At 40.5% G+C, this 13,639-nt stretch overlaps 1 protein-coding gene across 1 annotated transcript; it reads right to left on the reverse strand.

Annotated features, from left to right (window-relative positions):
* Positions 1–90: 90 nt before the first annotated feature.
* On the reverse strand, positions 91–12,849 carry zgc:123305. Its single transcript, XM_056391834.1, is given in 21 exon segments — positions 91–1,502; positions 1,612–1,715; positions 2,125–2,239; positions 2,555–2,707; positions 3,175–3,261; positions 3,413–3,561; positions 3,666–3,816; positions 4,990–5,048; positions 5,297–5,389; positions 5,596–5,665; positions 5,803–5,896; positions 6,005–6,192; positions 6,406–6,499; positions 6,603–7,295; positions 7,298–7,391; positions 7,534–7,645; positions 7,809–7,916; positions 8,667–8,938; positions 9,034–9,129; positions 9,226–9,426; positions 10,405–12,849. Coding segments are annotated over 21 exon segments (3,150 nt in total). The 5' UTR covers positions 10,471–12,849; the 3' UTR covers positions 91–1,351.
* Between the last annotated feature and the right edge of the window lie 790 nt (positions 12,850–13,639).

A 13,639-nucleotide genomic window follows, 5' to 3' on the forward strand; every position in this document is an offset into this window, starting at 1 on the left:
CTTGTGCACTATAAAAATACAAAAACTAAAGATTAACAGAACAATCACGCATTTCACATTGATACTAGAGGTCAAAGAAAACAGACATGGTTGTGTTTTAATTTAATTTATATTTCTATACATTTACTTTCAAAAGTAAATCCATCTCCACACAGTTGGATGATGAAAGATATGCAAAAATAATAAATATAACAGTGTCATTGTAGCATAAAGGCACGGCATCAGGCTAAATCATTAACTGTTTACAAATCTGGAGTAAAAGTGACCTCAGTCTGACCCATCTCCTCCTTCCTGTAGTGTACAAACATTTCTAAACTTGGTGGTGCAGTATCTGGAAGGAATATGTGTGAAATGTGCTTTGTGTAATTCCACAATGATCATCCTATGCTCAGATCCACTTGTAATGAAATTTTCATGAACTGAAAGAAAATAATTCTATTATACTTTACAACCAACTCTTACTCCATATTCAGCTTTGACTTGGTAGTTATGATACAAAAATTCTTCCGTACCATCCAGAGCTCCAAGGAGTTTTCACTCCCAGGCTAATGTTACTTAAAAACACTCATTGCTCAACAAAGATCAGGGCAAACTCCAGCTATCTCATACTTATTAAGGTCAAACCCAAAGACATTCTCTGCTGTCAATAATCTCCAACGAATAAGGGATAATAGGTTTGTCTTGTGTACCTGGGTCTGTTAAGCAGTGCACTGAAAGTGAAGTGTCAGTCACAGAAAGCAGGCTATAGTAGTTACACAGTTTTGGCATTTGCAGGAATTTAAGCATCGCTTAATATTTTCTAATACAGCTTAATTTCCCTATTTCTGTACAGATATATTTTTGGTCCAAGCTTAGAGTTGAAATGTGTATCAGTGTTAGCTATCATGCCAATACACTGCTTAAATTCATTTTTTGGAATGACTATGACACTGGTGCACACAGTAACAAAAAAACGGAAACAGTTTAAAGTCATATTGGTCCATTTGTGTACATGTTCATTGTAATCTATAGCATGTAGTCAGTGTAAGGGCACTGAGATGAATGCATAACGGTTTCTGCACTTATTTTGAAATGCAGAGTCCATGCATATTATAACTTAATTTGGCTCTGTCTTTGAGTGCAGTGTAAAAAGGGACAGGTGCCTCTTTATGTTCCAGTTTTGTCCAGTGGCTCATAAAACAGGCTCTACAGTTGGCAGGTCCATCAAAGGCAATAATCAGGCATGCTGGGAAAAATCATTTGAAAAGCCTTTCTGGGAAATGAGAGAAAGAGAAAGAAGAAGAGTATATGTGCTTATGCCCCTGCCTTACAACATGTGCATATGTGCGTTTTAGTACATGTGAGTGTGTGTCTACAGTAGTGAATCCAGGTCCAGTTCTGGCAGAGGCTCCTTCCAGTAGGAGAAACTGCTGTAGTCAGGACAGTCAAAAGCAGAGGACCCGTTGCCCTCAGCACAGAGCACAGGGAAGAAATGTTCCACCAGTTCACTGAGGTGGTTGTACCTGCAAAACACACACACTTAGAATGATCTGAACTTGTAAATTAAAATGTGGAAAAGCGCATCTATTCCCTGTAATATCCATCTATCTCCACATTCTGTTGCACACTTACGAAGACTTGTTGCCTTTAGTCTTCTCCTGGATGAGCTCTCCTTTTGGGTTGACAGTAAATATCCTGGTGTCAGGCACTCCAACCTGCTTATAGGCATAAGCATCCTGAAAAGGCGAAGGCAGAATCATAATACAGTTACAGAGAAGAACTTAGATACCACAGCTGCAATATCTATGTACACTAAAAGGATCGTTTGCCTATTACAGCGCTAATCCATAATCATAAACCGTTAGCCAGTTACTTTATATCAACGAGCAAAGCCCAGACTTTACTTCCACATTTCTCACACTTCATTTCTTCCTGCTGGGGTGTATGTCAGGATGTGTACGATGAAATAATAACCATGTAACTTTTTCTGAACATGCATGATCTCTTGTGATTATGCACAAACCCAGGTTTTTTTTTTCCAGAGGCTAAAATCACCAAACACCAAACCATGCAACCTAGTAGAGAGGAAAACCTAGACTTAAAATAGACTCATAAAGGCTACTGCAGCTCTGCAGCATTGCTTACATTAGTCCTGTTGCCGAAGGCAGCGTAGAAAGGCTGCCGCTGCGGGTTGAAAAGGTCCCTGATGTCACCGAGACAGGCAATTTTAAACACCTCCGGCTTCTTCTCAATCACTTCTCTGCACAGGTTAGGACGGACAGTTAAAATCAAAAGGGTTATTTGTTCCAGTTGTGTCCTTGTGCATATTTCTTCCAGTGTAGTAGCTGAGCATTACCTATAACAATGTAGGAGATCGTCCACTATTGAGGGGTACTGACTATTCTGTACAATGATTTTCAGTGTGAAGCTGATTTAATGAGATATTTGATGAGGAAGAAACAGTGGTAAAATCCTACATCCAGCTAATTACATGAAACAGAACACTCTATAACATAAAAACACCATCTTAGTTGGACACTGGCTGTTAAGTAAATTAGTGGTAGGTATTTGTTACCTGTGTAATGCTGAAAAGAGGCTGCTGGGAGCCAGCAGTACAGGGCCTTTAGGGAGGACAGTGCCTCTGTCATTGACCCATTGCAGGTAGTCCTTAGTGATGGCAGCCATACCTATAGCCCGCGCTGAACAATACAGGAACTTATAGCCATTTCTGCAAGGACAGAGACAACCACATTTGCCTTTTAGATCAACAAAATGCAAATGTGTTTTCCAGTTCTCTTGTATTTGAGCTGACCTTCAGCATTAAGCTCAACTTGTTCAACAACACATATGTAATGTATCCTGTTTCTCCAGATTTGTGTGACAAAAGATTAGCACTTCAAATGGAATTCAATCTTTTTTCAATTAACTGAACAGCTGGACTCGTTTAAAAGCGCAAACAGGGAAACATGTGGCAATGCAGATTAGACAGTCAGCTGCAACTAGAATGACATCAGAATGAATCAGCAGCGGGAGAGCTGAGATCAGATCTGTTTGTTATGCTGTGAGTAATGTGAGTGAAACTTCAGTAAAATAAACTGGTAAAAAGGAAGAATAGAATAGAGAGTCTATTAAAGACAATTATGCTTTTTGCTCTTTATCTGCTGACAATATTTTCAGGAATGTAATTTCACATACTGGTGTATTTTGTGGTACAGCTTGGCAATGCCTTTGTGTGTCCAGTCTTTTCCAAACTGAGGTAGAATATGTCCCAGAGCATCAGACCTGCAAGAGACAGAAAGGGAAGATTATTCATAACACTGACAATGTGAGGTCACACAGTGCATCATTTATATCAAGCAAGGGACTCTGTATGAATCATTATGTATTGGACTACCACTACGAAATAGCTTCAAGAAAACACGGCTGTTTTTACTTAGTGATGGTGCCATCTATGTCTGATATGATGACTCGGTCGTCCCAGTTCCACAGGTAGATGGCGGCCTCACAGCGACAGGTGCCTTGATATTGCGTGGTCACGCTGAACACCACCTTGTTGGCTCCCTCACGCAGGTTTAAGTGCTCCTGGTGTGGGACAGGGGGTAGTTAGCTGGGGTTTAACTGCTTTATAAATTCTAAATAAATATGATAGCAGAATGCATGACTGTGCAAGTGAAAGCATCTTTTACTATCTGTTCAGAGGTCAGGCGTAGTGATTTGCGGTACATCTGGCTGATACACTGGGTGGCACTGAGGGTTTCTGTTGATTGGCTTGAAGGGAGGATGGCTTTTCGGCCTAGTCCTGCTGCCTCATCACTTTCGATGTCATCCAGTGTGGCTCTGGTGAAACAACACACATAATTCAAACTGAATTATGTTTCTTCTTTTCAATTATTGATCATTATTACAATTATTAATAATTAAAATTAAATGAACAACTGTTTTTAAGTGTTATGAATTGTTTTTGAGAATACAGTATTTATTGAGTAATGTACTGTATGGATAAAGGTTTGGCGTACCCTGGAGGCCCAAAGATAAACTACATTATGATGATGATGTTCGAATTGATACAGAAAATACGTGTTCTTCAATTAAAAAATGTAACTATGTTATTATAGGAACAAGCAACAACTGTCATTGGTGTTTTTGGGCTGCTTTGTGTTTTTTCTTCAGTACTCGGCCTGTGGCCTCGTACCTATGACCGAATCCCAGCTGTGGTGATATTCAAGAAAACATCACGACCTCGAGTGTGATATTACTTTTATACAACAGTTCTACGAGCGCCAAATTAGTTAAATAAGCAACAACAGATTATGATTTGTTTGTTTATTTTATTATTTAACTGGCTACAACAACACAAATAGTTCCGCAACTGGACTGGTACTGGACTGTTGCGAAGCAACACATAAACATTTTCCTGACCCGCACAGTGCACATTAGCTTGTTACTTTGTCTACTTTGTAACCTCAGGTGTGCTGAAGTATCGAGGCTTCTTCCCTTCATCCTCTTCTGATGCCCGTACATCGTTTAATTCAAATCTTATTTCTGGAAATATATTCATCTTTGCGGCGCAAAGTTTGCTACAATCTAAGATAGATAACGGCGTTAATGTAACGCTAATTAACCGTTATTAAATGTAATAATAATATAAATCGGAGTAATACATATAGTTAAAAGTCCCAGTGCTGTTATACTCTATATCCGCCTCCCATCCAAACAAATTTTTTTGGTCGGCACTAACTGTTGTATAATTCACATTTGGAGTGAAGTGTTCATTTATGGGCATTATAACAACCAAATAAACAAAATACAGATGAATAAAAATGTACTGGCAGTCCTGGTCTTTCCAGCAATCAGACTGAATGTACCTCGACTGTACACTCAAACATTAGAAAGCAGTGGCACAGCTGGGGATCAGCAAGACCAGCTGAAAGTGGTTCAACCGACACAGAGCATACATTGTTTTATAAGGCTTATTAACTGATATTAGATCACTTTAGTGAGGTCACTTACTTTACTGTGGTAGAAACACTGACCAGTGGCTCCTCTTGCTCCTCCTTTGAGTGTTTTTGCTGAAAAACAAGAGGTTACATTATCATCAACATTTTAAGACCATACAGAGTCCACTTGCTTCTGATCTAATCCCTTAATCACTTCCATCTGTACCAGACTTATTCCTCTCAAGAACAGCGCCAACTCACAAGGCCACTCCTGAAAAACACTGTTAGACTCAATGAATGGATTGTTGTGTGTAATTACCCATGCTGGCGCGCCACCCTAATTAATCAATAACTATTACCAGGAGTTCCTGAATATCTACCTGGTTATTGTCCATGTCTCTTCTCCTCCAGGAGAACCACCAACGTCCAGACTTTTTGGGCATCTTGTCTTTCACCAGCCTCTCTATTGTACTCTATATGACACACACACACACAAAAATAGAGCAATGATTATATAAATCCTATCATCATAGTCACCACCTATCCAAGATGTTGTCTGTCTTATGCTGTTAATCTGTAAATCAATGCAGAAAAGAACTCAATGAAAACCTTTATTCATGTTTTTAAGGAGGCCTATTAGTTGACATTATTGTGGTCAGGTTTAGAAACAATAAAATACCTTGGGCAGGTTTTTCTGGAAAGTTGTCATTGACAAAACCATTGGGGCAGCCACTGCCCAGTTATAATAGCTGTGAAAGATGAAAGACAGTTGATGAACAGCCATGGACATAAACGCGTTGAGAATGACAATTTGAGTCACTTCGTGAGCACTGATGTAAATTGTCTTTTTTTTTTTTTAAATACATGATTATTGTTTTTATCTTACTTGGAATTGATGCAGATGACAAGACTTGGATCCTCAATGATCCCTGGATTGTTGGCAAAATCCTGGTATGTCACAATGTGCTCCATAAACTTTTCTGGAGTAAGAGCAAAAGCAACATGCTGACTGATTTAACTCAGAGAGAAAAGTCATTCCCATTCCCTCATTTACTAGAACATATTGCAGAGACAGAAAACCCATTTACCCTTGGTGATTTGGCTGGTGTCGCCCTCTTGTCCACAGAGGGACATGCTGACATCCATGCTGTAGGAGGTGGAATCTGACAAGTACTCTGTGCCGCTGTCCATGGCTCCACTGCCCACTGACTGAGGTGACTGACTTCCTGAGCATGAACCCTGCTCTGCCCCTTGCTGAGATGCTCCCTCTGTCTCACTGCAGGGCCACCAGACACGCAAAGTCATTTCACTTCGATTATTCTCCGTTAAAAAGAAATATTCAATAGAAACCACAGCACAGCACTTGTGCCTTTCAATTATGTTTTCACAAGCCACACAAATATTTGTTTGTCTTTTTCACAACATGGTTTCATAGATCAATGAGTTCCTCATAGTGTATTTTGGGAAGAATATCCATATGTCTTCTGACCTCTTGGGGAAGTAGAGTGCAGCCACTTCTGGATCCAGCGAGGTCAGATCATCCAAGTAAATATCTGTTGGTCCTAGATGGTGATTACGTTTACCTATGGCAGAATGACACATAAAAACAATTGTGACATAAACTGACAAAGATATATATTATTTTTAGACTTTTTAGAATTTTTTCTTAAATGAAAAAGCAACCACCTTTCTTTTTGCCCTGTTGCTCCACTTTTGTAGATGCGTCAGAAGAGTTTGCGAACCCGTCTGCAGCTGTCCAGTCGGCCCCGGCAGCTCCCACTTCAGCTTTTGGTGCACTGTCGTCTTCCCCTCCCTCAGCAAAGGGATCTATTCCACTGTCCCCCTCACTGACAGGGGCACTACTGGTCGAACCCTGTTCACTTTGTTCAGGTGAAGCACCCTGCTGTTGTAGATTTGGTGATTCTGTACTACCTGGGCTTCTTGTTGTGACTGTGCCGTCTTCACTATCTTTTAGTTCTTTCTGTTTGATGTCTTGTTTGCTCACACTGGCCGCATTAATTGTACTAACTGTACCAGTCACAGTGCTAACATGATGAACATTGGCTGTGCTTTCTTTGCTATTGAGGGAATCAGTGCCATTAATTAGACTAGCAGAATAAGAAGATGACTCTCTGTTCTCCTTCTCTCCTGATGTGGACTCAATTGTGTGTGTTGAGTCCACGTCTGTCTTCCCTGATGATGCACAGGACTCGAAGAGGTCACTGGGGGTAGAGTGGGCAATATTAGAGTTTTTATCATTGGATAAAGGGGTGGTTTGGATGGCGTGGCTACCTAGGTCTAGGGAGTGGGTCCTGGGTTGTGGTCGGACCACTGTTACGCTGCCCACTCTGCCACAGCTGATCACAGGCTCCAAGCCATATCAAAGGAGTCCTGTCTCTCAATGGTGCGGAAATGAGAACTGCCTGAAGGTGAGATGCGCTGCAACTCCACTGATGTCCTCTCTGATTGACACAGCTGTGAGGGGGAGGGCAGAGAGAGCAATTCAACAGCGTGTCAACATGGCAATTCTTCAATCTACAGCACTAATCACAGCACTGGCAGGCTGTAAAGACACATCTACATCTGTGCATGTCGTGAGTGAGTGTGTTTGCCATACCATCGGAAAGCCTCCCCAGTGCCACTGTATCTGAGGCCCAGAGGACTCTTGGGATTTAACCAGAAGCTCAGAGTCGCTCTTGGGAGAGGATGGCCGACTGTAAAACACACTGCTGGGAAGGGGAGAGATATACAGAAAACTATCAAGTAATCCGAGAACAGTATGAATTTATCTCTGTCATGAGGCAGTGATTTCCAATTGTCTCCAAGTAAAATGGCTCAATACAAACAAATAAATGAATTAATTCATTTATTGTAAAGATTAACCTCCCTCACCTTTCCGAGGGTGACTGCTCTCCATCTGAGTGTGGGTGAGCATCTCTGGTCTGGGTGCCCCCCGACTCCTCATTTGGCTCCTCAGACAGTGAGTAGTACACCGATTTACTTTTACACAAACGAGAAGATTTTTTTTTTTTTTAAGTTACTGTGTTTGCAGGTGTGAATACTGAACAACATGACTCCTTGTGATGGGCTGCTTGTATTGGCAACGCCACTGAGAATCAACATCACAGTATGTAGCTCTTTGCAGTTTTTAGCTGTTTTGTGCTGACTGTTTTATTCTAGCAGGGGCAGTCCTTCACAAACTAAAATGTTGAACTACTATGACATCTTTACTAAAATGTAACGTCAGCAACAATAAAACCTGTTTAAAGCGTGCTGCTTTGAACACATGCTAAGTGCATTTGTGGAATCATTTCTTTACTAACAAGATGTGCAAAGCTTGAATCATGAGACAGAAGACATGACAACCACTGCAGAGGTGAGGGACAAATGACGGAAGGAGTCTGTAGTGTTAACTGGTGACCTTAGCCTGAACGTGTCAGTGGTTGCTAATAGTGAAGTAGATGTTAAGAAGATACGACACAGAGCATATGATATGATTTACCATTTAGCTAATGCCAATTAGAGTCCTTGAATTCGTGGACAAATCACAGCTCCTTTTCCAAAAGCATGTTAGGGGTAGTTGATCATAAAATCCATTTCACTGTTTTCTTACAAGCATTATAAGCAGCAGATTAAGCAGCACATTAAGCAGCTCTGAGAAATAGATTAACAAGAAGCTCTTTTCTGCTTGCAGAAGGATACGAGCATTAATTCAGTACATCCAAATTAAAAAAAAGCACAATCACTGACCTGACGTGTAATGGTGAGAGAAGCTCCTCTTGAGCTGGACCCTCCTGTCCAGCCTGACTACTTTCTCCTCTCTCCCACTCCCTCTCTCTTTCTCTCTCTTCTGATGAAGAGTTGTCGTCTCTCAGGTGAGTATCAGAGCGCATGCGTTTGCGACGGCGTTTCTTCCTGCGAGCCCCAGACCCGGCGACAGAGGCTCCCTCAAGGGTCTCCTCTATCTCCTCAGGGACCTCAAGAGGAATTGGGGAGGTGCACAGATGGGCCGGGACCTGGGACTGAGGGGGATTAAAAAGAAAAAGAACTTACAAACAAAATGTCAAAAATTATAATTTTCCATTAAACTAATGGCCATTAATGCTGGCCATCTTACCTCCATATTTTCATTTTCTTCCACAAAAAAAGCTTCTCCATTGTCTCCGAGCTTCATGTGCAGGTCAACTGATTCGCCATTTATCTCAATGTCCACCTAAAAACAAAGCGACGAACTTATGTGTCTAAACGCAAACAGTCCTCAAAGCAACAGAAGGAGTTAAAAGAGTCAAAAGACAGAGAAAAGACTCACAATTTTCTCCTTGGAGCGCAGCACACCGAGCTTGCCAAAGCGGACGTGAAAGGGGGAACACTGGAACGATCCATCAGGCTGTCGAACCACAATGACATCGATCCCTCCGGTGAGAGTGGCGGGGTTAAGGCCACGGTACAGCTCCTTCACCGTCACAAACACTGTCTCCGCTAACTGGCCCACAATATTCATGGTTTGGGACTGGAAAAAAAAAAAACAAGAAGCAAGAACAGTGAGGCCCAGTCGCGTGACACAGAAAGAAAAAGTGTCTGCATTCAGGGTTTTCTGTAGTCTGCAGTTTGATCCTTCATTCTCTCTTCACAATGTCAGCAACACTCAATAATAATGGCATCCATTTATCATAAATACAAAAGCCACTATCATAGATTTATAATCTCTAATTACAGTGGACATACGATTAACAAAATAAAATTAAGACCGCATACCAAGCATTTACTACATTAAGTATACATTAAAATGCCTTAACAGCACATTTGCAAACCAGACTTCCTGTTTTAGAAGATTCTCACATCACATGAGTTCAGTTTTAGCCAAGGAACTTCAAACTTTTCCACACAGGTTAGCTCTACACAGGAGGGTGGCCCCTGAATGACTGCAAACCGGGTTACTTCTAATGTTTTGACTAAACAATATTGACCTTTAGAATCTGACTTCAATCATGAATAATGGACTAAAGGTCACCAGCTGAGAGTAAGGTGAGATCTAGTAAAGACAGTTATCTATAGGTTTGTCTCAGACAACAGGAACTACTGAAGTCACTCAACAAATGGCTACAGCGAGTCAAGAAATCATGAAATTTTGTCAAAGGCTACAAAAAACATTGCGTGTCCTAGTTTCTACCTGCATCAACATGGCTAGACCTTTATTTAGAAACAAGTATGTTAAAAACACACTATCACAGCCTCTTACCTTGCAATACTATTTTTAAATTAGAAAAGGAACCGCTGAGGTGAATAAAATTGATTCTGAAACAAACTTAAAGCATAAACTGGAGACCAGAGGATGTAATGCTCACTGATATTTGAGTTGTTCTGAATTTCATGCTTAAACAAATCTAATTAAACACATAACAATGATGTATCATGTAACACACACCTATGCAATGAATGAAACCTGTCTAAGGCAACGTCTGTCCACATTACCAATCTCATGTCTTACCCACAGGGAAGGATGCAGATGTCCCTTCTCAACCAGGCAGTGTTCCCTTGACCTCCCCTCTGCCATACGTCACCTCTATAAAGGCTTGTCCCACCACAGGAACTCAGGAACAGTTTACCTCCATTTCCACCACAGGAACCTGTCATCTCCATCCACCATAATGCTTGGCTGCCTCTCACGGCTCAAGCTACTTAACCTCACCCCCATATCTGTCCATGGCTGTGAGCCTATATTTTGTTGGCTTTGGCCAAGAAAAAGAGACGTAGCTACAAAAGTTTGTATAGTTGACTATCCTAGCTGCTAAGCTACATCAGATAAGTGGTTATCAGAGATGACAGCACTCTCGTCCTCTCTATTCTGAGCTAGGATGCAAAATATAGCAATCTATGAGAGAGTCCTAGTATATTCAGTCACACACTAATGCCTCCTCTATCTCACGCTATACATGCACACTCTCCTGTCACACTGAATTCATACTTCCCCACTTGCACTGCACATGACAGCCAGACCAGCAGTTTCTGAAAGGGTTGGACAGGCTATTCAAACACGTTTGGCATGAAAACACACACACACACACACACACACACACACACACACACACACACACACACACACACACACACACACACACACACACACACACACACACACACACACACACACACACACACACACACACACACACACACACACACACACAAACTGATCGACCACACTCTTTCTGGGCTTGACCACAGCTCTCTGGGCCATCAGAGATGAGGGGACTCTCCGGCAGCCATGCTCTGTCAACGCTGGAAAATCTTTCATAGGCCCAGCTAACTTGGAAGGAACGCAAGAAAATAACTTGTAGATTTTGACGGATATCACTGCCTGTGCTGCCTTAGGAAAAGGACATGACAGAAAGGTAGGCCTCAGTGGAAAAACAATGTAATCTAACATAACGAGAAGCTATTAGAGTTGATGTAGCTAATCAGCTTTGCTATTTAGTAAGAAAAAAACTCCAATCTGATTTGCTATGTAACTGATCCAACAATGCAAATGTAAATTATGAGTTAGTAGCTAAAGGCCTTCTGATGTATATTACCACTTTCTGTGCCCATTCAGGCGTTTCTAATTATATATGATTTAGAGTGATGCTTCACTGAAACTGCCAGGTCAGCTCTATTTAGAAAGCAGGAGGAATAGACGCTCAGAGGAAACAATGGTAGCGAAAAATGAAAATGTAGGGCAGTAACGGGAGGACAGAAGAGAAAGATGGGTGGGGGTGGGGTTAATACTGATGTACAAGAACTAAATGTGTGATCTCTAGCAGCAAACTGTTAACGTATTAAACACATTCCTATACTACACAACAGTGTAAATAATTCCAAGCTTTACAACCTTTAAGTTCACTTCCTCTCAGACAAATTCAAGCTGATGTTGTCGACACTAGGGCTGCAACTGACAATTATTTTCATTATGTATTAGTCTGTAGATTTTTTCTTTGATTGATCAACCAGTTAAGTGTCAAAAAATAGTTTAAAATGTGCATCATGAGCTCTGAAAGCCTAATGTGACAATAAAAATTAGTTTAATACATAGTTTAAAATAATATGAAATTCTTAATGAGGTTCTAAACAGTGAATAAGAAAAATAATTTTCACATTTGCCTTGGTTAAATCCCTAAACGCTTAATCAATAATTGAAATTAAAATGAATTTCTTGTCAAGTAATCAATTTAGTTTCATCACAAGTTGACACACAGCGTTCTTAAGTCATTCACATAGTAAGCCAAATGTGCATAGTGTTCACCAGTTTCCCAATGATAAGAGCCAGCCAAGTGTGTGGGATAGGTTGTCTTGGGTTTTACTGACCTTTGCCTTCAAGAAGACACGGACGCAGATGTTACCTCACTCTAATGTAATGAGTTCTGTCTATCTGTCATCTCCTATTGAACAAAAAGTCTTTTACCTCTGATCTTATGCTTACGTAATGCCTCGTAATCATCATCACTGACTCAGACAGTACTGACAAAGTCATCCCTCAGGGTGCAGGAGAGCTAATTTAGTGAGGGTTTTGTTGAGACTTGAATGAAAGACACTATTTATCAGAAATGAACGAATAAAAGCTTGGTTTTACTAAGTTTACGCCACCGGCGTGTTGATACGTATATCGTATGTATAGATACACCACAAACTCTACTAACTTCCGCAACGGTTTCACGCTACCTTTCACTGTATGTCACGATCCAGTGGTAGTCACCGAAGCTATCACTTTTAACTTTCAAGACACATGTTTGTTTTACCGCCACTAAAATCACTAACACTAGAGATGTTTTCTTTTTTAAGCAAGAGCTACATTTACTGTTCAGAACTTCACTGAGAATTTGCTTTGTTTGACAGGGAATTCAATGTTGAAACATTTTTACGACTTGTCTAAAAACGACGTTTTAAGTTACACTAAGTAAAAGCAATGTACTTACCCCTGCTAACTGACTACTTAACAAGTTCATGACTGCTAAATATGTCTCAGACGGTTCATTCTTCCTATGTTGGTGATGAGAGAGTGGAGAGAGCAGCTTACCTTTCGGCCAGCTCTTCAGATTGAGAAAACAACAAGCATCCTGGATGCTTCCTAGTATACTGCGCCTGCGCAAAACACAAGTCAATCACGCCAACAGCCAATGGCCAAGCTGGAAAACAACAATTGACCCGCCTGTAACTTTAACTTGTAAACAAAACGTGTAAAGATGCTTAAATTCTTCAAGTTTTGAATTAATCACGGTAATATAAAATAAGAAATAAACATATAATCATATTTTACATTGAATAAATCGTTAGTATATTGCAAAGTACCAGCACATGTAGACTGTTGATTGGCAGTGTCTCTGAGAAAAGACCCTCTCTGTTAAACTAAAACTAAAACCTAGCAAAAACCGATGTGTAATGTTAAACCCCAAATCTCGCAAACAAGGAACAAAACAAGCACAAACCCACATGAATTGAAATGCAACTTTTGAATGAGACAATGTTAATGACACCCTGATAATCTGATTTGATATATTGCTAAAGAGATTAAATAACACAGGGACAATATATATATATATACTTTTACATCCAACTCGTGCTGGTAGAATTAGGTTAAGTTATATTGCAGTGAAATATTTAGATATGGTTATTGGCCAGTCTACTATCCCCTGTGACACATTTATCTCTTTGAGCATATGATGAACTGCATGACCATATACAGTATGTGA

This window comes from Seriola aureovittata, chromosome 2 (assembly GCF_021018895.1).
Source record: "Seriola aureovittata isolate HTS-2021-v1 ecotype China chromosome 2, ASM2101889v1, whole genome shotgun sequence".
Classification (NCBI taxonomy): domain Eukaryota; kingdom Metazoa; phylum Chordata; class Actinopteri; order Carangiformes; family Carangidae; genus Seriola; species Seriola aureovittata.